The 27,890-nt window shown below is 36.9% G+C and overlaps 1 protein-coding gene across 1 annotated transcript; it reads right to left on the bottom strand.

The window, feature by feature from the left end:
- Positions 1 to 27,580, bottom strand: PI15 (peptidase inhibitor 15). The gene is made up of 6 exons (XM_021388425.1): positions 27,377 to 27,580; positions 26,499 to 26,840; positions 9,102 to 9,220; positions 8,445 to 8,577; positions 8,188 to 8,303; positions 1 to 5,361 (listed from the first exon to the last, which is right to left on the bottom strand). The coding sequence occupies exons 2-6, from the start codon at positions 26,769 to 26,771 to the stop codon at positions 5,226 to 5,228; spliced, it is 777 nt and encodes a 258-aa protein (XP_021244100.1). The 5' UTR covers positions 26,772 to 26,840; positions 27,377 to 27,580; the 3' UTR covers positions 1 to 5,225.

Here is a 27,890-nt window from a genome sequence, read left to right as displayed (position 1 = left end):
TTTACTTATTTATTTAAATGAATAGATGTTACAAAATAGAACAAAATGATGTACATTTCTTTATAGTTTCATAGCATCAAAAATTGAAACAGGGATACAAATTTATATCTCAGATATAACATGTATATAGCATCCTATGACAGTATGAAAAAATATTATATTGATACATTCACTGTAAGATGTGTAACAAAACAAGCTTTCTTCTCTGAAAAACCAGATGCAATCCCACCCACTCAATAATAATAAAAAAAAATCTGAACAAGAAATGATGACAATATATAATTAGAGGGAGAAAAGGACATTTTACTGTATACATACTTAACGTTTTTGGCTTGGGTTCATCATTTTCCAATCTTCAGCATTTCCAATCCTCAGAAAAACCTTCTGTCCTTATTGCAGATAGAAGTAGAAAAGTAACTGTAAATGGTTTGTTTATTAAATGAACCCTGCCTTTAAGCACCGTTTTGATTACTTAAGAGCACCCTACATGAAACAAGATGTTTAACTCTTCAGAGTTATTAGATTCCAATATTACCATTCACTCTTAAGGAACAGGTTTTTTTACTTTAATTATTGTATCTAAGATGATTCCTGACTTACATGGTGATGTATTGAAGCTATAGTGAGTTTGCAGCATGACAAACAGCTGAGTGTTTTGAAGGACTGTTGTTGTGAGCTAAACACATAACCTGAGGGACATTCCCGCTCTTCTCCTGCTGGCCAAAATACCCCAAAAATAATTTATATGGATTTTCAGTACAAGAGATTTTAAAAGAATTTTCTGCCTGATTGTCAAATGATAAGATTGCAGAAGATGAAAGTATAGTAAAATCTCTTTCACTCTGAATTTTCTCTCTTGGCAGAAGACAAGAAGATAATACTGAACTGCAACAATTTCTGCCTGGTATTCTCACACTTCACAATCAGGTGAGCTCAGCAGAATGGGGTATTAAATTTTAATGCCTGTTCAATTTAGTTATACTAATTTTAAAATGTATTCCCTTGCAATATGAACGAAAGCTCCTTCTTTAACAGAAAATAAGTATATCTGAGAGGAACTCAGTAGCTGAATGTCATGCAGCAAGGAAATCTTGGAATTACCATTAGTAATGATTCTTTTCTTCTGTCTTGAATTAACTAGACGGGCTGTTCCTATGTTTTCTTGCTTTTTGCTTTATTTTCTATTGAAAAAAAAAGCAGTTTGAGAAATCTGTGATTATTTCAGGTTGCTATTAACAGAGATTTAATGTTCCCATTATGAATCATGATGTGAAAGTTTGTGTTCTTTGAGACCATCTGACCTGATTTTGCACCATTCTAGAAAGCACATTAGAATACCATGTGCTCAAATTCTATGAGATCATTTCACTCTTGAAGAAGAAATCAAGTGGATTTTTTTTTCTTGAAAATTTAACAAAGGGCAAATTTCAGCTGTAATTTGGAACTTTTATTAAGGATCAGTAAAATTTAGTATCTGAGTAAGGATGCTTCCCACCCTCTACATTTTCTGAACTGTGTCTGAAGTAATGTAGCTAAAAATTCATCTGACATCTGAACAGCTGTCTTACCTCATACTCTTAGAATGTTGTATGGTAGGTAAGCAACAGCCAATGCAATTTTGATTCACTACTGTATTTACAAATGACATAAAGCTAAGAACTGGAGGATTTATGCGATGGACCTCTTTTCTCAAAGCAAATGGATAAAGTCATGCATCTTTAAAATCAAGGTCATAAACATAAAAAAAAAGAAACCAACAATCGAACAAAATGTATATGTTTGTTTTTAAAAAAGCCTAAACCTTTTCGGATTCAGACAAAATCAAACCTAAATATATATTTGCATTCTCAACCACAAGAGGGCATCCATGCTTGCAACTGGATCCTTGAAGGTAATATATAAATACGTATATTTACCTATCTATCCCTCTGTCTACCTATATGGATATAGATACATTTATGATTTCTGTTAGATCCTAATTGTGGTATGGGGAACTTTTTCTCCAGGGAAGTTTCCTCTTTCAGACTGCTGAGGTCTTTCCCAGTGTTATTAGGGGAGAGCTCTTGAAGTCTCATTTTGCTGTTTGCAGATGGAATCCAATTTTCTCACTCTTACAAATGTTATATCAAGCCTCCCATAGTCTTCACTAAGTCCTGATCCAGCTTATCTCGAATTCAGAGGGGAACAAACTGATCTCAGAGAAGAACACACATGTTCTCAAGACTAAGTGTGCAAGGTCAAGCTTGAATTTTCTGAAGTCATTAATTACCCCAGAGAGAGGAGTTGGGATCACTCAAATCTGCTCAGCACCATTCTGAAATCATGGCTGTCAGAGGTCTTACCCTCCCGATATTTTTTTCCACAGGCACCTCATTGTGATGAGAGGAGGATGCTGTTTGTTTTGGTTTTGAACAGGAATACATTTCCCTCCCTAATTACAAATTACAAAATCCTCATTAGAACCTGAAACAACCATAGAAAGGAGCTTTCAAACGAAATCCATCCCAGTGGTAAATTATATGCTTAGTGGGAAAAGATCTCAAAAACACTGGAGTGTGTATGGTAATATTAGAAGTAAATCTATTCTTCCACAAAAATAATGTATTACTTCAGCACCAGAAAATATAGGTTAGCACCAAAAGGTATCAATTGCTACCCATCATCTCAGATGTTTAAATGAGGCAAAAAATATCACAAGCAATATTATCCTATAAACATCTGCACTCAGTAGTTCATGATATCAACTACCTCATTTTTACTCTTCTACCTCTCACAGTATTTTGAGAACAAATATTTTAACCTTATTCTAGTTTGTGTATGCTTTCATAATTTTGTATTTAGAACAGAACAAAAGTCTGAGCTAATTTCTCCAACAGCCAGATTGTTTTTAAATGCACACTACTCAGCTTGGAAGAAGGAAGTACCAATATTTAAGGCTGTGAGAATAGCAAATGGGGTTAATTTGCCTCAGTGTGACCTTGAACTCATCAAGAGCTTTCCTCAATTTATATCATAGCAGATGCACTGCTGAAGACATCTGAAGTCTTAGTACATTTCAGTACTTATTTTTTCTGGCACCACTTTGTGCCAGACAATCAATCAGGCAACCCTGATACTGGCAATCAAAGTAGATCTTTGCTGACATTGTCATTATCCAAGCCAAGAGGAAAATAGGATAGAAACTGGAAAGGTTCAGCTAGGCAATACAGAAAGGCCTTCCGTAAACTACTTATGAAATAAAGTGGAAAGAAAAATTTTGCATCATAATCAAACACCTGATTCACTGTGATCATCTCCATTCAATGAAAATATTCAGCTAATGCTTGAGTGCTTGTGGCTGGTTTTATCAGGAGCTGCTCGTATGAAATAGCTTATACCCAGGTCATTATTTGCTGCTGTCAATTACAGTGTGATTAGTTAATTCCTAGCACCATTATGGGATGTCATGAAAAACCTGCATACCTGTTTGTTAAAAGCAAAGTTTTCTATATCCACAGAAAACACAATATTTCACAAAATTAAGGTATTTGTAGCAACTTAAAAAGTAACAGATACAATAACATATATACCCGTTATAATAATTTCAGCTGAATTACAGAATTATAAATTAATTTACAATGTCTAGTCCTGTTTGGAAAGTGTACCATATAACATACAAGTTGCAAGTTCCAAAGTGCATAAACATTTGTCAATAGACCTTCTACTACAGGTTCCATGGTATAACCTGAACTTTTGCTTTGCTCTGCTTCCTATCGTGTATTTTTTACAAGAAAATGTCAAAGTGCACTGTTTTAGCTGTGCTGTCTTTACTCTTTGAGAAGAATTCTTATGTGGAACAAAAATGTACTTGTCCCATGCATCTTTGTCACAAACTGTGCTAGCTGAGGGCTGATGACCCACCTAGTAGTTTTGTCTTATAAAGTTCTTTCTGTGTGTACGTAAGTGTATATAAGTATACATAAGTACGTGTGTACATGGCTATATCTCACTCCCAAAACAGAATTTTACTCAAAGTACTTGATTGATCTAGCACTTTTGAACCCAGGATCCTTTGAAACCAGAAGTAAAACCATATATACTGTAATTGTGAGGATAAAAGTAGAATATTACAAGTGTAGTTTCTTTAAAACATGGACACCTTTTAAGAGAATGTATTACATTGTCAGTTGCTTTAGAAATTTGGAATCTTCATAGCTAATCTGTATGAAGTAATAAAGTATTAAAGCTGCCTGATGAATATTTAATATTTTACTTGGAAATCTTACTACCTATTTTCAGGTCTGACCTGTTCTTGAAAATTTCAAGTGGATGAGATTCAGTCAGGGGAACAGCACATATACTGATTTGAAGGATGTAGTATGTATATCATGTACTGATATGCACTGCTTTGTAGCAATATATTTCTTTACTTCCAGAACAGGAAAAAATATACTCTAACAAAGCACATTTATACCACTATGACTGTGTTCAGAAACACAGTAATACAAAGTTTGGCTGTGTTTACATCAGCATATATGTAAAGTGATGTAGCTTTCTATCTACATCAGGTTTTACGCACATAAGTTAACAGCCACTGCATCTTGGCCCATATGGTTTCTTGTTCTCTCTAATTTTTCTGTCTGCACACAGGCATCATTGATGATAGCAGCAGCCGTGTGCTGAATTCTTGAAACACCATAAATGAATTAATGTTGTGCATGAGGTAGGTAATATCCTGCAGTTTATCTTGCAGATATGTTTTCCTCTGCACAGTCCCATTGACACTGCAGATGAAAGCACAGTTGTAAATGGAAGGAACCATTGGCAGTCTGAGGAAGAATTATTGCTTTACATGTCTCTGTTTTTAAAGCACAGTATTAAACAATGATCCCTCTCTTTCAAAAACTATTATTTTTAAAAGGACAGCATATTTTAGGTATAAGTTGACAGTACCTTTTAATGTGCTTTCAGTGGAATCTAATTTTCAGGAAGCTACACTTGCTAAAATGAAAATGAGTTTGCTCTCCTTTACAGAATGTTAATCTAAAAGGGCTAATGTGAGTCATAAATCCCAAAGAGTTAACAACTAATTACACTATACTTTGGAAGCTAATTATACAAAAGCATACAAAAAGAAAACATCAGAGTATTATTACAGTATCTCTCTATATAAAATATGTGCAAAATTCAATATACAAGCTTCTTGTTATTCATCCAAGTTTTTAAAAAATAATGTAAACGTTAACTTATTTAAACCAATATAAGTAGTTTGATGTTACTCCTGGGAAACAAAGATTGTCGGTACAAGAACCTCCATAGCTTGGAGGACAAGCAGAACATGGGACTCCTACTTTATATGGTGCCTCTCCAATCCAATTCCCCCTGAAAAAAAAAAAAAGAGAACAGAATACTTAGCATTTTGAGAATGGAGGAAAAAATATTCATTAATGGCACCTTCTGGGTAATAAAAGTGAATGTTTTTAGTGATATCCCATAAATGTCCCGTTACTGAAAACATGCATTAATATATTTCTGGAGGTTACTGGCAAACATCAATCTACTGATTTAAAAACAGACAGCAGGAAAATGACCGTATTTTCCCAGACCAGTGGTCCATCCCATATCCTTTACACATCTGCAGTGAACACATGACAAACAAGTGACTTTTGAATCCCCAGGACAGGGATCTTCAAACTATTCAACCAGAAGACTTCAAGGGAAATAAGCAACATAAGCACAGATGCAGTGTTTTCCTTGAGAATATTTTGTCTGGCAGTTATCTTAAAAGCTTGTTGTTCAGAGGTGGAAAGACGAACTGAGTGAATCGGTATCAGGTTTCACTGCCCTGGGTCCACATTGCTCTGAGGTTGAATTCACAGTTGGAGACAAAGGGAAGATGAAAATTACTGCAGTGTAATTACTGCAGTGTAATAGAAATAACTTTATGTGGGTATTTATAGGGATCTCAGGTATTAATGGGAGGTTAAGGGCTCTCATTTGGTGAATAGAAATGTACAGTTTGTGAGAGAGCCATAGGGAAGAAAGGGTAAAAATGGTAACTGAAACATCTAGGTATGTCTTAAAAACCTATCCAGACCTTTAGGTGCTTATATAAATCTCTAGACTTTTAGAGATACATGCAATGCCTGTGACATCAGGAGAAGTTAAAATTAGGTTTTCATTTAACTGTTACGTCTAATTCAACAGAGATCTTTCCTCTAGTTTGCATGTGATGTGGTATAGCACTGAGTAATGACATTATTTATAAAACATTTTCTCATTCTCCTCCTCTCAGCCAATAATACTGGATCAAAAGCCTTGGTCTGGTTTGTACCTTGGAAGAAAGTAGGAATCTCTCAAATAATTTGCTCATTCTTACTTCTGTTCCAAATGGGTACAGCAGACTGAGTGCTCAGGAAATATATTTAGTTTGATAAAAGATATGGAAATCCAGAAAGAGTTTTCTGAAAACTGATTTCTAGTTCATTTTCTGTGCAACACACACCTGATTTTTGAGTTCATATTAGTTAACTAGCTGCAGAGCCTTTGTAAATTGTGTAATTATCCTCCTTAACCTTTTTTTCTCCTGATTTCAGAAGCATATATATTTTTCAGCATTACGATTTTGTATTAGAGAAAATTATTGGAATTCTAAACCCCAAATCTTTGCCAAATTCCAATCCTAGTAACTTAGGAGGCTGTAATATTCATCTTCTTCTGCTTTAGAGGAGCTTCTGATGTATTCAGAGGGACAAAGCCTTTACTGACTGACACAGATTTCTGCATGGGTTCTCAAGGACATTAAGTCCACTGTCCTTAAACTAATATTTATCAATTCTTGAGAATATAACCCTAAATTAGACAAGTCCATTCAGTATCCTTTTTTTGTGACTGCGCACAAAGTAGATATGAATATCCTAATTCTACCACTTAAGAAACAAAGGTCTACTAAAAATCTCCTGTGAAAAAGCTTGTAACTCCAGGCTGTGATTTGCCTTTTGAGTATCATATTGGGATTTTTAGGCTGAGAAAATATAAATAGTATTTGGCTTTCTTTTATAAACTTTGATTTCATTTTGTCCAGGTTGTGGAGCCAAACATCAGGTTCAGTTTTTTCTGCCTGATACCTCTCACATTCATTTCTTACCAATCTTTACTAGTAGATATTAAAGATAAAAGTATGAAAAACTACAAATTTCCAAAAGAAAAGGGTTATTTTTTTGTCATTTTTCTTACTAAATCTTATCTTCTTTCAAGTTGAGAAATCTTTAAAATCTTTAAAAAATCTTTTACGCAAGTAACAGCTAGAATGGCAACATACTCATACGTATACTTTACCACAAATGGACCTGTGTCTGAACCAAAATTTTGTAGAATACATGCTCAATTAATTATACTTGGCTTTCTATACAGAACTATGGCTCTACCTAATATTATACAGTCAAAGAAACCAGCCATTTACACTGTCCATAATGCTTTAGAAGAACTGGTCAAAACGAGAGCTCAAGCCAAAGCTCTCCCTCATTCACAATTTATTGATTGATTTTGCACCTAGACATGAGTTTAAATTGTTGTCTAGGGAACACTGGGTGAAAAATCATTTCTATATTTCAATTTTACACAGGTTGCTGCACAGGTGTCTGATATAAGGGCTATCCATAGGTGTCTATGATGCACACTTTGATGAACTCAAATTTGGAACACAAGATGAGATTTGTAGACACTGAGCTTAGGTAAAAGGACTTTATAAGAAATCTATGCTAGGGCTGCCCTAAAGCAGCATGGTGATAAGCAAAGGCAATCTGTGGGCAACAGTGTGGATTCAGTCTTACCTACAGTGTAGTAGCTTATCTGAGGAAGTCTAGCTCACCATGAGTATACATAACAGATTGAAGTAATAAGGAACTAAAACTAATGCAGACTCAGCACATAGGAGGAGGACAAAGAAGAGAATGATGAAAATAATAGTAATAACAGTAGAAAATGTCTTTTTCCTTTTGTTCCACACACATCAAGGGATTTCTTTTTTCTTCTGTACACTAAAGTCAAGCAAGTGCAACATATTCAGATATTATGTTAGAATGAATGAGCAGCATGCAGAAAAAGCACCAAAAAAAGGTCAAAATGCAGAAAAAGGTGTAAGCATATGAGAGGATCCAAACATGCAAGCAGTATAAAAATAAACAATATTAAAAGAAAGTAACTCACTTTGGGGCATAGTTGCATACCAAGTAAACAGCTCGTCGCCAAACAGATCCCCAGACGTTCATATTGTGGCATGTGTGGATTGCGCAGCCTATACGATTGGAAGTGGCCCAAACCATCTGAATAAATATTCATTATTGGTGAAGTCCAAATTGAAAAGAAATATATACACATTTATATGAATGAGAGCTATAAATACATCACAGAAAAGACCAGCTTTGGAAAGCAGATTTTGAATAGAAGAATGCAATTTATATAACCTGTGTATAATGGGTGCACATCGGTCCATAGCATCGCATGGGGCACCGGGGGTTGCAGTCCTGAGGATAAGGAAAAGCATAATCCTTCACTTCATCGTACCACGGCTTTACCAACTGGAGAATAGATCGATACCTATGTTCGTTTAAAGACAGAAGGGAATATATCATTTCAAATTTAGGTATTTTGGAACTTTCTGCTGATAACTCCTGCGATGCAAGTCACCTAAAAATACATTTCTCAATACATCATTATGGGCATAGCATTAAGGTTCAATATTAGGAAAAACTTCTCCAAAAGAGTGGTCAGGCATTGGAATGGGCTGGGCTGCCTAGGGATGTCACTGAGGCACCATCCCTGGAGGTGGTTAAGAAACATGTAGATGTGATACTAAGGAGCATGGTTTAGTGGGCAATATTGGTGGTAGGTGGATGATTGGACTAGATGATCTTAGAGCTTTTCTCCAACCTTAATGATTCTATGATTTTATGATTGTATTATAAGAAAATACTCTTAAGTCAAACAAAAATCTTTGTAAATGATAGATGGATATCAATTATTGCTAGAACACTAAATGTTTCTTGCATCAGCCTAAGATTTGAATCTCAAAGACTGTACAAAGACTGACAAAATAACTCTTCTGGAGGATATCTGCCTACCTTCCTGTTCTCACAGACAGGTTCTGGCCCAAGAATCTCAGTAAGTAGGAAGGTCCGTGGTCCCAAATGCATGTAGCAGCCCAAGCCTCTGCAGATTTGGCAAGAGTTTCATCCCAAACCTGACAAAATAAAACACCATTAGCAGCAGCACGGGGGGGGGGAAGAGCAATCATGTTACAAGAATATGAGAATATCTTAAGTCACAAATATACTAACATAAGCACAAGATTTATAATCCAGTCAGACCTTTCAAATACAGAAAATCGTGGGTCAGCACATACAGGCAACAGTGACAGCAACAATGTCTGCCCTAAAGCTGGGCCAAATCCCTACCCACATCATCAGAGGAAGGCCTATATTCGTACCTCTCCTTTGTATCTGGAAGAGCCCTTGAACAGGCATTCTCCTACCATTTTCCCTTCTATGTTGATGAGACCATGTGTGGAGAGGAGTGAAATACTGAATGGGGCTCAGAAGGAAGGTTAAAGCAAAGGACAGGCACAAAAGGAAGAAAGTTTAGCATAGGTATTGCATACCCCACAGAACCCCAATATTTTTGAAAAAAAGATTTCAGGAGTATCTGTAGCCAGAGAGTGTGTGGGGGGCAGGTTTTCAGACCTGAGGCCACAAAGTCAAGAAAAGGGATTCCACAAAAAGAAAGAAATGAATAGTTTCCAGGTGTAGTATGAGTTTCACTACCATCTTCCACACAGGAGCTGACTAGGTTGATAAGATCACAGGTTCGTAAGAGCCGATTCAGCTTCTCAAGTTCTACTCCAATGGTAAGAACATGACAAGTGAACTTAAACACTGTCTCCTTTATATACTTAAGCTTGCTCACTCACATGCTTAGTTATAACTCCAATGTCATCTACACAGCAAATATGGTTACCTCAGCAATAACGGAAATATCAATAATAGAACTTGATGCGCTGCTGGAGCTACAGATGAAGAATAGCCTACTGTTATATTACACAAATCCTAGGGTATCTATATGTTTAAGTGACATCTAAGTAGGCCTTAGATGCTGAAATTAGATATGAATTTTGAACATCCTATATGGACTGTTTTGGTGCAGGACAGTTTTAGTGAATTGCGCCTAGAAAGAAAGGAACAAAATGTAGCAAAACTTAACACACTGCATGTTTTTAAACACAAAGCTAAATTTGTAAATCTTAAGCAGCTACAAAATAAAGACTATGCTCTGTAAGGTATGAAGTAAGAAGAAAAGTCAGCAATAAACTTATCAAAGGATCAGGTGGCCCACAACACAAATATTTTCTGTACTATGAGCTAATACAGATTTCCAAAACAATGAACTCATAGTTTTAAGTTCCCAAGACTGCAGAGTTAAAGGACTGACCACAGATCATGGACAAGGACAGTAATTCATGTCCCTGACTCTGCGTGATTATTTGTGAAATTTCTCCAAGCAAACAGGAATAAACTTTTCCTAACATGGAGTGGTTGAGGCGCTTCCTGGATTAAAGCTGAAGAAGTACAACAGATATCAATATAAACCCTTAATACAAATGATCTTCCATTCAAGTTGAATCACTTTAGTGAAATTAAGATGCACAGTGTTTAAAGCAGAGAAGGTTAACTATACACCTGTTTGTCAAAGGTGCCAGAATGAAATCAAAGCAAATCACCAGTAAGAGGACAAAATAGAGGAGAGTTAGGAAGAGGCATACTAAGAAGGAACAGTCTTAAGCCAGACAGTATTTTGACTTCATCTCTGAAAAATGAAGGGAGTTTCTTGGAGGAGTTAGAGATAAGCCTATAAGTCAAAGAAAGCTAAGCTGGAGCACTAGCGTACACGAGAAGGGACCTGGAGCTGCTGCGGCACTGTCCAAAACCTAAAAAATGCTCCAGGGTCCAAGAGGAAGAAAACTGTACAGATATTTGTTCTGATTTCTATCTCAGTTATTAAGCCAATTATCTGAATGCATCCAGTACACAAATAACCCTTTATAATCTCTGCAGCTTTTCAGTGGTACAAAAAGAGGGCTGAAAGAGGAGGCAACAGCAGGTACCGTCATAAAACTGTGCATGGGAAGCATGCCTGAGAGGCTAGGGCCACAGACAGTGCTTGGAGCCTGTCCAGGCCCAGGGGAATGGAGAAGCAAATGAACCTAGTGTGTGGGTCCAAACACAGCTGCCTGGTGTGCATCCATAAGGGGCAGCACAGCCAGTATTGTGACACCCCATAAACACCCTCCTTTGCTGGGATTAATCATGCTTCTGGCATGAGTGCTCTCTGCCAGGAGGCTGAACATGAGGTTTGCGTACTTGCTCCCAAGTGACCTGGCTGCAGTCCCACAATAATTTGAATGTGTACTGTATTTGCACAAATAGGATCGAGCTCCCTATTTTCACTGAGCATATTTTTGCATACTAAATTGCCTTGCAAAGTAGTATGTTACTTGTTACAAAGAACTGTGAAGACTGGATTGAGTTTTCATCATTAATGCCCTTTATGAACTGGGCATGTTTTCCTCTTGGATGGTGAGAACATTACTAATCCACTTTCTTTAGCTTCATTTTCTGGTTCTCAGGGATCATTTGCGGTATTAGATTGGGAAAGGTATAGGGGATTGTTTCAAACTCATTTTAAAAACGTGAGTTTGGCAGGTAATATTATTGGGTATATAGTTCATTCTGCTTGCCATTATCTACTCACTCTTGATCACTCTCTGGACACACAAAATTTTTGGCAAAGAAGAGAGAGAAAGAGCAAGAGAGAGCACATAACCTCTGACTGAGAAATGAGAGGGACAGCAAGCATCTGCAGCATCTTTTAATTCCTTCCACTGCTTCATTAGCAGGTTGGTGAAACACCTTGTACAGAGTCCCCTCCTGCTATATAATCATTTGTATTTCATGAGAGAGGGAAGAGCACATCACCAAGACCTTCTTTTTTTTCTAGAAGTAAAGTGATGGTCTCAGACTGCCTAGGATTAGCTCTAGTTCCTCTTCACAAGAGAAGGCAAATAATTAATCTTAGGCTGAAGCAGAAAAATGATTATCTCAGAATGACCTTAAATGTTCTAAACTGCAAGAGGCTGTACTGTTACTGCAGTCTTTCCAAAGAAATTTGATCCTGAGTCAAAACTTGTTTTAATTTTTATCTCAGATCAGTTCCCTGTTTTGGCTATGTAGGAGACCATGGCAAACTGATTTAAGGCTTTTTGAACCCATGAGGCTTCAGTGCTGTACACACACACACAAAGGAAATAAAAAAAGATGCACAGAAATAGAAAAATGTCATAAAAGAAGAAACTGAAGTAACTTGAGGGGTAGTTTCTATATGAAGAGAAATTGAAAAGTTCAAAGAAATTAACAAAGAAGTTTAAAAAAGTGTGATAAAGCTGTGAACTGTGTAATGATGGTCAGTCCAGCCTTTCTATTAAACATGGCAGAGAAAGTTGCCTAACATGAGCAGAAAATTGCAAAAGAAAAAGGATTTGCATGCACAGTGGGTCAAGATCTGAGAAGGTGACTCATCCTCATAGACTAATCATGCAAATACACAGAGCCAAACTTTGCTCATTCACTCCCCTGGAGATAGCAAACTTTTGTATGCTAGGTCCTTAGTGGCTGGGGAAGCAGTTACCTTCCTGTGACCCAACACGTAGGTCCCTCCTGAACTATCCAGACCACTAATCTCATCCATCATGGAAATCCTCTCCACCTTCAACTGGGTCTAACTGAGCTGTGAGAGAGTTAAAAGCGTCTCACCACACTTCCACTGGCAACTTGAAGTCAACATCCTTTGACCAAATTATTTTCCTTTCCTCAGCCAAGGATTATTTTCCTAGAAAGCTGTCCGACTGTGTTCTTTACGCTACTCCTTGCTAAACAACTCTTAAAAATTACACTTCACTTTAAATTTTTCAAGCAGACTGAACATACATGAGAGGCCAATGCTAGGATATGGGGCATTTCCATACCCAAGAGCACTTTCCAAGACTCTCTGAAGTTGTGGGGTTTTTGTGCACTCAAACAACACATGCCAGTTGAGTGTCAGGAATAAAATCTAGGTTTTAATAAAGTCAGTGGGAATTTTGCCAGTGAGGCCAGAATTTCATCTGAGATTGTTGATTTTTGCCCACTCTGTAAACAAACAGTAAAATAGATTCTGTTATTTGCATAATGTATAATAAGCAATGGAGTGTAAAAAGAAATCTCTTCAATGTGAAATGAAATTTCTTGTAGACCACAAAGGGAGGTTCTTTCTTTAGAGGAAACCTTGTAATGTCATGGGTCATACCCTCCTGCCTTTCTGTAGCTGTCTGCTGTTTTTGTCATTCTTACATAGTATATACATAGAGGGGATAGAGATGCTCTTTTGTTCTTTGTTGGAATATTTTTTAATTCCATAAGGTTCCAATCACCACTGTCCTCTTAGGTAATAAAATTATGATGAAGCTGAAGAAACATTATATTGAAAAAAAAAAGAAAAGAAAATACAGTATTACAAAGATCTTTCCACAACATTTGTAGAATATCTGGCTATTCTTTTAGCTGAGGAATGGTGTACATAATCATTACCTGTGAACTGAACTTAAAAACAATGTCTATAGTTCAAATGAAGAAGCTTTCTCTTTTGACCCTGTTTGATACATGTGTTAGTGAGGCAATTTCTGCTGCAGAATGGGAACTAAAGTGAAGAACAGCAGGGTACTTCAGACAGCAACTTCACTATTTTATTTGTAAGTAGATCACAATGACTATGTATGTGTACAGGTTAAATGGAGCTCTATTAATCTGTATCATTTGTTCTTATTGCAAACTTTCTAACAGACAGTTGAATTACTGTAAATACATTGCTGCTCTGGAAACTTTTATTCTGTGGTAATTTTTCAAGAATAAACATCAATCTTCTTGACTGATTGATTACTATAGTTTTACTTGAAAAGTAAAAAAAAAAAGTCATAATCGTAGTTTGAAGTACACTATAGCAACTTTTATTGCAAACCTTACTAAGAGCATTTGTGAAGAATGGATATATGAAGTCAAGGTTAAGTTATACTAACTAAAAGAGAGTAGGGACTCAAAGCAGCATTATCATTGTCTGGAGCTCACATTTAGCGACAGCAAAATGAAGCCTCAGGATTTTTCTGGTATTAAGGGAGTGTGGAATTTTGGATCTGTATGTTTATTTAAATGAGGGAAGAGGGGGGATGGTGGTGTTACCTTCACTGTAGATATGACTACCTATGGGCTAAAAGATTAAGGTCAGACTATCCTAAGGACTTTATTTTTTTCTTGGAGCACCACTTAGTTCTGCTGTATGGCAGGTCCTTGTAGTGTGGCTTCACGTATTTGTACTGTGCAGTTCTATGCAGGTTAGCAAATTAAAACTTCCTCTTGTATAAGGTCTGATTTAGGACCTCTACATATCCGTAGAGCCCATGACAGAACTGTGCGTTTTCCTTAAGTAACCTTAGTACGATGGCCCAAACACAAGCTATGCAACATTTCTGCCAGGAATTGATATTAAAACTCGAAGTCTCCTTTGTGAGATGTCAGCTTGCAGACCACAGGGCTCTAGGACACAGTCCACATCTCTCAAAGCCCAGTTTGGCCATCCACAGGATTGCCAGTACTTGGAGAAAAGGTTATGTCAAGGGATATCCTGAGAGATCTTCCCATAGCTGGAAAAATCAGAAACATAATACACTATGTAAGTGCATTTAATGAAAGATCATAATTTTCTGAATAGGTTGAACAGCTCAGTCAAAAAAAGTGGCCATGTGTGACTTGCTTTAGTTTCTTGATCACAAGCCTCGAGGTTTCTCTTTGCATTAGAGAGAATTTTTTAAACATTTTGATAGAAAGAGAATGATGGTTTACTTATTCTGCCAGGGCTTTCTCTCATATTTTGAATGATGCTAATGAGTTCTAGGATGTTCTAGGTCACCCAAACTATAATTAGCTAAGTCAAGAAAGGAAATGATAAATGTATTGACCGTTGATGGATGCTTTTATTAAAATAAATAAACCCCTACCCTTGCAAAGTTAAAAATCATATATTCTTAAATTGCTCTTATATACAGAAGAATGTTAATGATTTGTTTCCTATTTCTGTGAGAGGATATAATCTCCCCATTTGAAAAGTAAGAATTTCTACATTTCATAGTTTTGCAATAGAAAAAGAAAGCTAAATATTGCTACAAAATAAATATCAAAATATGTGTTTATTTCTATTGTAACTCCTCAACATTGTCAAAAATAAAAAGGAAGAATCATGATTTTCACTTTCCATGTTGCCAGTACCTATCCTCAAGTTTATGATCTGACTAGTAAACCTGCTCTGATTTTCTGATTAATTTTTTTTTCTCAGAAAGTAGTTAGGAGCTTCTTCCAAAGTCATCTGTAAGATCTGTCAGCCCTTTGCTCCATACACTTGCCCTAAGAATGATGTCATATTGTCTTTTCATAATAACTCATTACTTCATAAGTAAAAATACAGCACATGCAGCTAAAACATGTATTTCGGTGTTCTTACAGGTAGACAAAAATATCTGATTCAAGCAGTGAGGTATCTCCCAAGTAAAACAGATAATTACACTGACAATACCTTTAGAGCTGTAAAGGTAAATTTAAAACTCCATTTCTAGTTCCCCCACTGGAGACACCACAACTGAGAAAATATGACTGATACAGTCATATCATATCCATTTGTAAGTTCTTCTTAAAGTTCAAAATTAGGAAGAAGAGAGATTTAAAAAGAATTATTCCTAGTGAATAAGGAGAGTGAGAAAAAATCAACCTATTCTTTGGTAGTCTGTTTATTCATTATGCAAGTATTACTGAGATGGGGATGACCAGTTAGCAAAACAGGACTTCCCTGAGAAAGCTGAAACAGTTTTAATTTAACTTTCCCTGATTTCTTGAATTCCAGAGCTAAACATTAATGTTTTCTTTCCAAGGCAAAAGGATACTTCCTCTGTAGTTTACAGTGCAGATTTCCACCAACATCAGGAGAAATATCTTACTGTGGTAATACTTTTATATGTCCTGTTGTATGCAAGACACCATTACCAAAATAAATGTTAATAAAATCTCCTCTTCTGTGCAAATATTTTGAAATTGTTACTTATGGCAATGGGTCACAAGAATTTGTGATCTAGAAAGAAAGTGAACTGATACGCTGTACTATTTTTCACATTTCTTTTGGATATCTGTGCATAAACTGTATTTATTATTTTATTTTTGAAGAACTCAGGTTTACAGCCTTCCACTGTCACAAATAAAACATGAAAAAGACATGAAAAAAACATGAGAAGTAGGAACGTCATTTCCCTGAGTTTGCCAGCAGAGATCTTGCATAGCTAGAAGAGATGGGTTAACTGGGGAATTCATAAAGACAAGTTTTTAACCTGGTAGCCTATGGGTTCTGTTCATGATCATTTTAACACATTCAAGCAGAACAGAACTGTGTTTCCATTCCTCTCCTGTCATCATAATCCTTAAAATTCCCTGACTCAGATTTATTGCTGGTAGCAAAGAAGCTCCTCTCACTTCTACAAGGAACTCTGAATGTTAAATAACAGCAGCAGCCCTCAGTACTTTACTGTGGACTTTGTTGCATCGGTTTGGCATAACATATCAACTAGGGCAACATTCTACATATTTCTCAGTGGCAAAGAAAGTTCTTTATTCAAAGCGTACATACCCCAATCACTCACAGTCCTAAGAATCCCCCAGAGCGCCCATCAGGTGAGGGCAGCTAGTCCTATTGCCAAGTCAACTGTGACATGTCAAGCCTGCTGCCACCAGCTGCCCAGTTAGAGTGAAAAGCTCCAGATTCAGGTTCTAGTGCAAATCCTGACTGAATAGGTGACATTTTATAAACACTCTCCTATTCAAACAGTTTTGTTCTTGACAGCAGTTTCATGATAAGATTGAAGATGAAAAGTTGGGAAACGCAATCTCAGTACAGCTGCACGGCAATACTAGTTTACATTTAGCAAGAATAACAATAATAGAAAGTGGGAACTTTTTGTCATTATTGGCGTCTTATTTGTCATTATTATGTACTTATTGTGGACTCATATTAGTTCTTCAGATTGCTATTTGGTACCACCTCGGAAAGTTGGCCAGTAGGACCTTCTTCTAGCAACAATCAGTCAAAAAATTAACCTTTCTAGATCAGAGTTCTGATTTAATTCATCATCATTATCCCTGTGCCTTTTTTTGTTTGTTTTTCCAGCTGAAGATCAGCAGCACTTGCTTCCAGAATGGCAAAAAGTAGGAAAGAAGAAAACCTCAATTAAAATGATTTCTTCCTATGAAAAAAAATAACATTGGGAAACTGAAAGATGAAATCTGACGTGTCCAGTCCATCTGTGCAGCTGCACTTCACAGCTGCTAGTGCAAATCCCAGAGAGGATTAGCAGATGTAGGCTGCTGCCTCTCCAGATACACAGGTCTCGTCGTCATGGGTCATTCAGCCGTACAGCCTCACACTGGCCATACTGCTCACACATGCGGTACCCATTTCTCAGAAATCCCACAGCAGCATACAGGGCATGCAGGAGTCCCTAGCACAGCTTCTTCCCTTTTTTGGTGTATAGATAAACCTGCTGGTTTTTAATGTCCAGAGACTTTCTGTAGGTCCCCCTACCACGTTCACTACCCTTAATCTGGCACAAAGATTAATAAAAAACCCACCAGTCCCTCTGCCTGCTTCCATTTTCAGCAAAGTGGCTGAAAGAGCCTTGTCTTTTTGCCTTTGCTTTTTTCAGTACATACTGTGTGATGAAAACATGAGCTCATTGGAATTTAAAGGCAGATTTGGCAAACTTTATGTATTTATTTGGGCTCTGAGATCATTTGGACTCTAGGCACTCTCTCTAAGAATATGAATACTTTTTGCTGTCAGCTGCCACCTGTTACGTATTTTACTATGCATACTGTAATTGGTGCCTTCTACATGTGCAAATCTTTACCCAAACATATTAGATACTAATTAGAAAGTTTACACAGAAAATTCCCAAACTCTATCCTCTAGAGGAAAAAAGTCTCAATGGAAACTGCAGTTCTGTACTTTATTATTTTGCAAATACATAGAGGGTTAATACATTAAGCTGCTTGTCCAATACTCCACTGCATCTCAAAGTAAAATTATGCAATGTTTCACAGTCAATTTGCTCTCATATAAACAAACCTCCAAACATCTGATTCACACTTCTGAAGGGCTCAGTATTAGAAAGTCTGACTTACAGTGCTGAGGGCATCACTAGACAGAGTTCCAAGAAAACTCGCTGCCAGAAATTCTTATTGTAAGAAAATCCAAGTCTGTATTTTACATAGAAGTTTGTATTTCTGGGTGTCTATTTGGTCTAATTTCAAACTCCTATTATTTGAGACTCAACCATTTCTAATAGCCAATTTGTTTCTCCTAAATGTTGCCCACATTTCTTTTCATGTTTGGCACAAGGCCTTTAAACAATAAAAAACAAAGAAAATTGGTAGGTTGTCAAATTTAATAACATTAAGCTTCCCTGATATGCTATTATTTGTTTAGCTTTTGGAAAAGTTAAATATCATAACTACATATCTTAAAATATTTAGTGTTTTCCTAACCTACTGCTAGGCACATTTTAGTTGGCAAGAGCTTATCTCAGAATTGGTAACAAAAAGGCCCAAACTGTGTCCAGTTCCATGTCACCCTGACAATTTTTCATAAGTCTGAAGAAGAAGGTGTCTGACTTTTATGATCAGTGTAGATCGTCTCTTCTCAAAACCACAAAATGTAAATACAAAATGTGTTATATAGTGTGGTTTTTTTCTCTTCTCTATGAAACATATCTACATTTTTTACTTTTTGTTACAAAAGTATTAGTAAGTAATGAATTTTTGCATTAAAACAAAAATGTTCCTTAATTTCTTTAAAAGTTTTCTAAGTTAATATTTATTTTCTAAGTAGCTGTAGCTGAAAGATATGGCAGTGTGACACAAAGGAAAACAGATAGATTCTTTCTGCAAGATAAAGAACAATAGTTCTTTATTCTCATAAGAATACTCAATTTAAGAATCTTTATCTTGATACAGACTAATAGATAATGCTGTACAGACAGAGATGGAAGAACAGTCCCATCTCACTTGAGTTAAAATAGACCTCAGGACACCTGTAAATGCATTTGCAGATGCAGATACCTGTGGTGAAGACCATTCTCGCTGTCCAAAAACCAAGTGGTTTTCATCCCAGGGTTTCCATCTTTTGCTGACTGATACATATTTCTATAGGCCTGGATAGCATAGACTCTTCTTCAGATCTTCTTTTGAGATACAGAGGGAAGATTAAAATGTTGAGAAGTTTAAGGTTACTATCTTCTCCATTCATGTATGAAACAAAGCACTGTGTATTTTGGATCAAGATTTTTGTAAAAAATGCCCTGTCTCTCTTTTTAGCCAAAAAGTTCAAGAGGTGCTACATTTAATAATAAAGGAATGTCTAATTCTGAGGGCACTGGGCAGGCTGATTTTCTGTCATTACTAGGTTGTTTTTTGTTTGCTTAAACTCCTAGAAGGCTTTCTGCTAATACTAAATTTAAATAATGTAAATATTCTGTTTTAAAGTACCGTCAGGAGATCGCTGTTTTAAAATACACATAAAACTTTGGAAAGGAGCTCTCATAGCAAAACAAATTAAACACCATCATTCCTTATTACAGTATTTAACAACAGTATCATTTTTGGGGAAGTTCTTCAGATATTTTAAGAATTGCTTTCCAGGAAAAATCCATTCTGTTCATCTCTTAAGCAGGTCTTCTGCTATTCACACTGAATATAATTTATGGCTTTTGTAAGTCATACAGCTAGCATCAGTTTTGGTTTTACTTACCCTAGATGAACACTAGTTTAGTTACTGAGACTAAACTGTGGCTCCTATACTCCTGTGGTTGGAAGTCTGCTAGAAAAAAGAGCAGCATCCTGTATCTCACTGACAGGCACTTAGTAGTGCAGTATTGCACTGTTGACTACAGTGCAGTAAGAAACAGCTAAGTAAGTGGAGAAAGTCATCTGATAGACAAAAGAAAGATAGATAACTCTATTTTACCAAAAATTTTGAGAAATCGAACTCCATCTACTCTTGCATTCTTTCAGCTTATTTTCAGTTACTATAGTTACTGGCAGGGTATGGTGTAAAATGACTTTGTCCTTTCAAAGTTGTCATGTGGACAGAAACTCCTGACTGTAATCATGTGGATCACCTAAATGCTTTCTGCTTTCTTTTAATTTTCTGGAAAGAATCATATTTGTGACATTCATGATCTTCAGACACTCTTGTTTGTTGGTTATAGTTCCAAACAGAAGGAACATATTCAGCTGCTTAAACATAAACACAAGGAGTAGGAGGGAGAAACTGGAGCCAATGAGTATATTTTCCTATTGGACCCCGATTATATTCACCTCACTTGTGAATCCCCAGTGTAGAGCAAGCTAAAAATTATGGAAAACTGGGATAGGTTAATTACACCAGGGAAGCTCCAAGGTCCTTGAAATTTCTCCTCCCAGAAGACTGTAGAATTAACTTAGATTTACTTTGAGCTCTGGCATGATGAAAAACAAATTAAGATCTTTGTACCCTGACTCATTGTTTCAACCTTCACAGCATATATAGGACTAAGGGAACAGTTACTTGAAGGGTTAATTCTTCACTGCATTATGTCATTTGTGTCTTTAAACATGCATAGTTAAATACACATTTAACCTGCTTTGACACTGCTGTTCCCTGATATAATAAGATGTAAATGGCGTGCAACAATAATTTGTTCCAATATGTAGGAGAATTGTAAGACATGTACATGAAATTAGATAAACATTATATACATGCATATAACTAAATTAATGCAAAGAAAACTGGCAGTAAATATATGAAGAGTAATGTTTGAAGTGAAACAAGGAAAGAAATTCTTCTGGACATGTAAAAGATTAATTATCTGAATCTTGGAGGGAAGTACTTAGGTTAGACATTTGGAAATCATTTCTATTCCTAAGGTAAAATATTTGCCAAGAGATGTGACTGAGACAGCATCACTATATGTGTTCAGGAGTAGACAAGATGAAAACCATATGTATTTAATGCAGAAGGAAGCCCTGCAAAGGGGTGGGGACAAACTATATGAATTAAGAGATGCTATCCAACTCAATAGACATAAATCTTGAAGGAACTAGTCCTGCAGTCCTCATAGACATGAATGGTTTCAGTGGGACAATGTAGATGAGCCAGGGCAAACAACTCAAGAACAAAATGTCCTCCAAGATTTAGAACTGTTTGTAAAAATTGACAATAGAAAAAAAAGGCAAACAAGTTGAGAAGTTTATTTATCATAAATGCATTTGAATTTAAGATAAAAACAAATTAATTCACTTTTTCCACGTCCGTATGAAAGGTGTTCAGGTATTAAATAAAACCTCGGAAAATGTGAAGTAGTCACAAAACACTTCTGTTTGTCTTATCTGTAACCTATATCAAATTCATGGAACTTTTTTTAAGATCACTTTGACAGCAATAAAACTTTATGAAAACTTTCACATTTAGGAATGAAATAGTTATGAAGCCATTTCTATTAATGACCAATAAGTGGACTATTTTCTTGCTTCTCAGAATCAACTTTTGTGTATTGCCTGCAAATCTTTGTGGACAGGAAGCAAAGTCTCCAAATTCATCATTCAGCAAAGAGGGTCACTCCTGGGCATTACTAAGTAAACAGATTTTCCCTTTGACTTTGTCTTAGACCACAGGACTGTAGGAGTTCCTTTTAGAACACAACTGTCAGAGAATCATAGAATGGCTTAGGTTTGAAGGGACTTAAAGACTATCTAGTTCCAACCCTCCTGCTGTAGGCAGAGTTGCCAAATTACTTTTATTTTAGAACAACTTCTCATTTCCTTTGTCCATTTTGTCACATTATTTCATATGGGATTTACTAGAAGATGAATAAACTCAGATTCTCCACTCCCTTCCAACTCCTCTGCAACCAGCTCATGAGAAACTGTCTTGTGTTGCCATGAAACAACTAACTTGTTTCAGGCTAGTCTGGGAATCTGTTGCTACTATAAGTACTACAAAATGACACATTCATTACGGGGCGCGTTTTTCCCAAATATAAAAAATGTAGGTATGCAGTTGCTGAACAAATAGGAACTGAAACCCTACCAGACCATCATCTAGACAGAAGTAGGTTCAAGTTTATCTAGAATATTTCTCCAGTCCTTGAAAATCTTCAGACAGCATTCCACAAACATCAAGCTTCATGTTTTTGATTGTATAATCTTGCCCCATCTATTATACTTTTGGCATGCCACTGCTGATGTATTAATGACTGTGTTGATCGGTACTGGGCTCTGGACTCATCCTTGCAGAACCTCAAACAAGAGGCTCTGCAAGTCAGCAGGGAACTACTCACAGCTCATCTTTCAGTATGGCTTTCAGATCACCTTAAATGACTCTTACCTCGACTAGATTTTCCCATCTTAAAGGGAGTTTTATCAGATTCACTGCTTCTACCTGGTACATGCGAAAGTGTAAGAAGCATGAACATATATAAGCATCTGTTCACAGCAGGTTTTGTATGTATACAGGGACTTGAATTACATCAAAAGAGCACATGGTCTTTTAAAAAAACTGGCCTCAAGTGGGAATGAAGGTAGAGAATCAAATGCTATTTGATTCTCACAGGCACAAATATTTCTTTACTGTATGTACTGAGAGTCTACAGATAGTACCAATGCAAATTAAATGATATGTTTTATAAAACTCAAATTTCATCTGGCAAGATACTGTAAATCTTCACTGGCCTACTAAGCACCAGAAATGTTCCAGGAAGGCCTCCACAGGCCTCCATACCACAGAGTTAGCATTCAGAAAAAGTGATCCCTTGTCCATAGACTTCCCTTGGATTTGCAGATTAACATACCATTACATTACCACACAAAAGAACTGAAGACAATTCTATACTTTGCTCTTCTGAACCACGAGTTTTATGGAATGTTTCTTCTTCCTCCAGAAAAACTATGTAAACCTGAGTGGATGACTGTCATCTGACATATGTCAGATCAAGAGGATTATGTTAGCCTTCTTTCTGCATGTATGGCATCAGCCTTAAGAGCACAAGAAAAGACAGCAGAATGACATTCTTAGGATAAGGAGAAATGAAGGATATATAAAAGACCAGTATTAAAATTAGAGCTCATTACTGTAACATCATAGGTTTGGAAGTTCTCATTTCCTTGTTTGTTTTCTTTCTTTTCCCTGCTTACTTAGTCTAGACTTGTACTTGCTGAAAAGCTTCAAACTGAAGGCATAACACTACCAGTATCAGAAATAAAAGGAGGACTTACTTAAAAATCTGACTCAATGAGTGGTAACATCCAGAAAGAAATATTACCCAAAGTCTAATTGACCCATAGTGCCTAAAACACACCAGTTTCTTTCACTAGGGACTGATAATTAAACAATGCCTCCCATAATTACTTTTGACTGTCCAGCTGGCTACTTACATCAGTAACTGCATACAGCAGCATGCTGGAGCAGCATTCACACCCACCTCTCCCACACAGAGGTAAAACTCTCCCTCACTTCCAAACTTGCCTTGCCTAATGGGTGCACTTAAAGTCATTCTTTATAGCCTCTCATCAAATGTCCTGTAGCACACAAACATTCAAGACGATATGGGCAGACAGAATAATGCCCAAGGACTTCAAACTATCTATAACTATGGTGCTAAACCCTATGCTCTTATCAGTGAAGAGAAAACAGAGATATATGAAAGTGAGAATGCAAACCATTCATCAGGAAAAAAAGAGTTCCTAACAATTAGGAAAACAGAAGAAACCAAAATATGGTATGACTTTGATCAAAGAAAAGAATGGAAAATATTTCTGTATGTGTTTTCTAACTGCATAGTCCATCTCACCTTCAATATACTTACAGGAAGTTTCCAGAATCTACTGCACTTGCAGGTACTTCCAGCCCTCTAAAACACGAGATCCTTTTTCATCATTGTTAGTAGAATGGGAAAGGCTACTTTCAATACTGTCACTGCACTTTTCCATAGTGTTCAGGACAAGAGCACACACTGTGACAGTCTTCCAGCACAGTGCATGTTGTCTGAGTAATGACAACATGCTTGTTTATATTTAACAGCACCAATCTTATGTTCTCATAAGACAAAACAGAAACTGTTCCATACACAGGTGAAATGGGACAGAGACTAAAGAATGAACTGAGCATGTTCTAACAGGCTTTACTAAGACATGGCTCCCCAGGCTAGGTAGTCTTACTATGCCATGCCATCTTCAAGACCTAACTACCAAAACCATTTTGTAGCCAGAAGCCAACAAGTTAACTTAGAGGCTGCTGCCATTACAAACCACATGGCGGAGACACCTGTGTGTCACTGGGGTTTCTTCTCTGTAAAGTTACAAGGTGCAAAGATTCATTAAATTATGACAGAAAATCAGGCCAAGATTAGCTGCCACCTGGGGATCCACACTAGAATTGCATTCTAGATCACTACCTCAGTAAATTGATGGGGTGCTTGAAGGGTGCTGCATGAAGTAACAAACTACTACTGGGAGACCAACGGTGAAATAAAGCCTTAGAATTTTCCTTTGTAACCATCAATGGGGCTGATGGTGCCAGGAACACAAGAACATCCCCTGGTTGGTTGGTACTGGCAAAAGCAATAGAAAGAAGGGCAAGGAAAAGAATAACATGTAAGTGGTTAGGAGCATGACCCTAGTCTTGATTCTGCATCAAACTCTGCACAGTACAATAGCAGAACAAAGCTGCAACAGAACACCCAACCAAAATGGTTTTTTGGCAGTTTTCTGCATGTGAGTGCAGTAACTATAGATATAATCAAGGAAGCTTTCTTTCTCTTTAAATTTCTTTTTTTACTGTACAGCCATGAACACTGCACATATAAAACTCTTGGGAGTATAACAGGGTGTTGGCTTCACTTAAGCAAACTTCAGGAGCACATTTCTAAAACACACAAGCCAAGGAAGGGCATGGTAGGCTGCCATTCCCTCAGACATTACAACAAAGTTTATTTACGCAGAATCAAAGGAAATGTCAACGGAGGGCTCAGCAATAAAAATGATGACTGAGGTTGACTTCTGACCTCTCTATTTTTTCTGTCTCTAGCCTTTCTACTTAACAATCTTCAAACTCTGACTATGATATGGTTACAGGACTTCATCCTGAAGTGTTTTGAGTGCACTCAGCATTTTAAGGTGCTGTTTGGATTATATGAACAGATTATATGAACAAATTCAGATTTCAGTAACATCTGTGATAGACATATGTTCAAACTGTTAGTCATTAGCTGCTAAAAAGAGGGAGTTGTTATTACTACTATTCTGTCATGCTGATGGTGGTGTATTTTCTCAAACCTGTTAACCATCTGTTGTCATCTGAGGTGCTCTATGGCTTTTGGCAGATATGGTGCTGACATAACTTGTCTGTGCTTTCAGGACAGTGTGAATACCTTAGAAGGCAAAATACTTTTTGCTTGGCCAACCTATGTTTAACGTTAGAGCTCCAGAGTATGCATACATTGAATGTTGGAACACAACATGGCAAACATGCTGCTTTAGTTATTACTGTCATGTATGAAATTGCAGTGGATTAGTAACTTATAGCATACCTGAAGGAACACATAATTCACATAATGTATTATTTGCCAATAAGGGGAAAAGGTGCCTGTCACAAACATAACATTTCAAACACATTGGATTCTACATGATAGAAACACATCTAAAATAAGCATTATACCTGATGGAAAGATAATCATATTGGGTTCATGCAAACAATATGTAGTAGGTAAAATACACGAGCATGATAAACACAGTGCATTAGATGAATTGCTTTGCACATCATATTGTGTCTGAGAGTACTGTTTATGATAGAAACTAGAAGTGTTCATTGGCTGCTTTCTTGCATACATCAGGGCAATGACTTCCAGTGCACTCCACAAAAGAAATGAAACATCTAATGATTAGGACTTTTAACACATGTGAGCTCATGTCATGATCATGTTGGACCATGTGTATGTTATGGTTATACACCACTCTTGAGGCCAACAAGCAGTTAATTCACATCTTCATTACCTGAGGTCTTAGAAGTTTCATGGGAACTGCTTATGGAAATGAAAATTCAGCAGGGCGAGGAAGAGGTTCAGAGTTCAGAACTTAGCTTTTGCTAAATGCTGAAGTTAGTTCAACTTTAAAAGATGCAAGGAAAGAACAGTTTAGTAAGCAGTAAGAGTTAAAAATCATTGCTCTGCCTAATTAAATCCCCATAATTCATTTAATAAATGAAATCACTGCCTTACATTTAGTTTTATTCTGAAGTAAACAAAGTTCACTTACCATATATTCCATGTTGGAAGCAGGTGGGAAGACTTTGCCTCTGACTTGATTATGATAATCAAGAATGGCAATCATGTCATTCTGTGAAATGTAGCGCTTCCGCCTGGCTTTGGGAATTTTTGCTGAGTCCAGATGAGCTGCCAAAGCCGTCTCAATGTCAGTGAAATTATTGTTTGACAGGAGCAGGTCAGTGGAGTTGGGTAACACTAATGCACTTGTTTCACAGAGAATGGAAAATAAGAAAGCACAACTGATTGCAGCTATTACTGTCATCTTGGGGCCAAAGGGGAGAGATAGGCCACAGAGGTACTCTGCTTTAAGTCAGGACAGTAGAAAACAGATCTGTAGAAGAGAAGATGTCAAAGATGTGATTCTGTACATCTGGATAGTGGGACAAAGTGAATTGGCAGGCTGTGGTCAGAAGAATGATTCCATCTGTCAGCTCAGCCATAAAAACAATCCAGTCAGAATATGTGCTACTGAGCAACTTTCACGAACATATTGTCATTAAACGATAATATCCTCTTACTACAAACAGCAAATTAAACATCATTATACCCTGAATTACATGATCAGAGCTACTCATAATCCTGAAATAGTGACAGTCCATAAACCACACTATAAATCCTTAATGGGGCGACTTATAAGAAAACTTTAAAAATGTTATGCATTGAAAATAAAACATCCATCCCAGATTGTGCCTGCACTGTATGCATGGATTGTTCTGACAGTGTTGTACAGATAAACCACGAGGCAAAAGAACACACAAAAAGCATGAAAGCATCTTAAAAACAGCATTCACATCTTAACTACAGCAAAATGTGGTGAGCATTAATAAAACTGCATGCAAAGCAAGCTTATTGAGCTGAATGGCTTACCTTTGGATAATACCAAAATGAATACAGTCTATTGTTCTCCCAGTATATATAACACTCTCCTATGTGGTGATATGGACCTTTGTGAAGGAGTGTCTCTTATTACAAACTCGCAAAGAACAAAACTCTGCTGGTTGTGAAGCTTTCTGGCCACAGGAACTGCTGACAGCTTTTATATGTTACAGTGCATGCTCCACAACAGGCAGCTCCTCTGAAGGTCTGCGCTGAGCCAGAGGGAGAGGGGAGGAGTTCTGCGGAGCATGCATACAGTGATTGGGTGGCATCTCCCTAGTGTAGGTGGTTTGGATATTCAGTCACACCCCCATTTCTATAGTACAAAGAGGCAACTTGCAAGACTCCCTTTTCTTCCGGTACTTCCTACCGTTTCAAAAAATAATAATTTGTTCCTCTCTATTTTTTCCTCATTTTATGAACATCACGCTGTCTTGGCTGATGCTGTTTTCTTCTGCTCTGTGAGCACACGCGGAGCAGCCTGCAGCGCAGGGTGTGCTGTTGT

Source organism: Numida meleagris, chromosome 2 (genome assembly GCF_002078875.1).
Source record: "Numida meleagris isolate 19003 breed g44 Domestic line chromosome 2, NumMel1.0, whole genome shotgun sequence".
NCBI lineage: Eukaryota > Metazoa > Chordata > Aves > Galliformes > Numididae > Numida > Numida meleagris.
The sequence above is the reverse complement of the archived record's forward strand: the minus strand, read 5'-3'. Positions and strand labels throughout refer to the sequence as shown.

Excerpts from the sequence above, each read along its gene's own strand:
- PI15 (XM_021388425.1), bottom strand. The coding sequence starts at position 26,771 with ATGACAGTAATAGCTGCAATCAGTTGTGCTTTCTTATTTTCCATTCTC. Across the intron at positions 9,221-26,498 it reads CTTCCAACATGGAATATATG|GTTTGGGATGAAACTCTTGC; the intron begins GTAAGTGAACTT and ends TTATTTTGTCAG. Across the intron at positions 8,304-8,444 it reads TGTGCACCCATTATACACAG|ATGGTTTGGGCCACTTCCAA; the intron begins GTTATATAAATT and ends ATATTTATTCAG.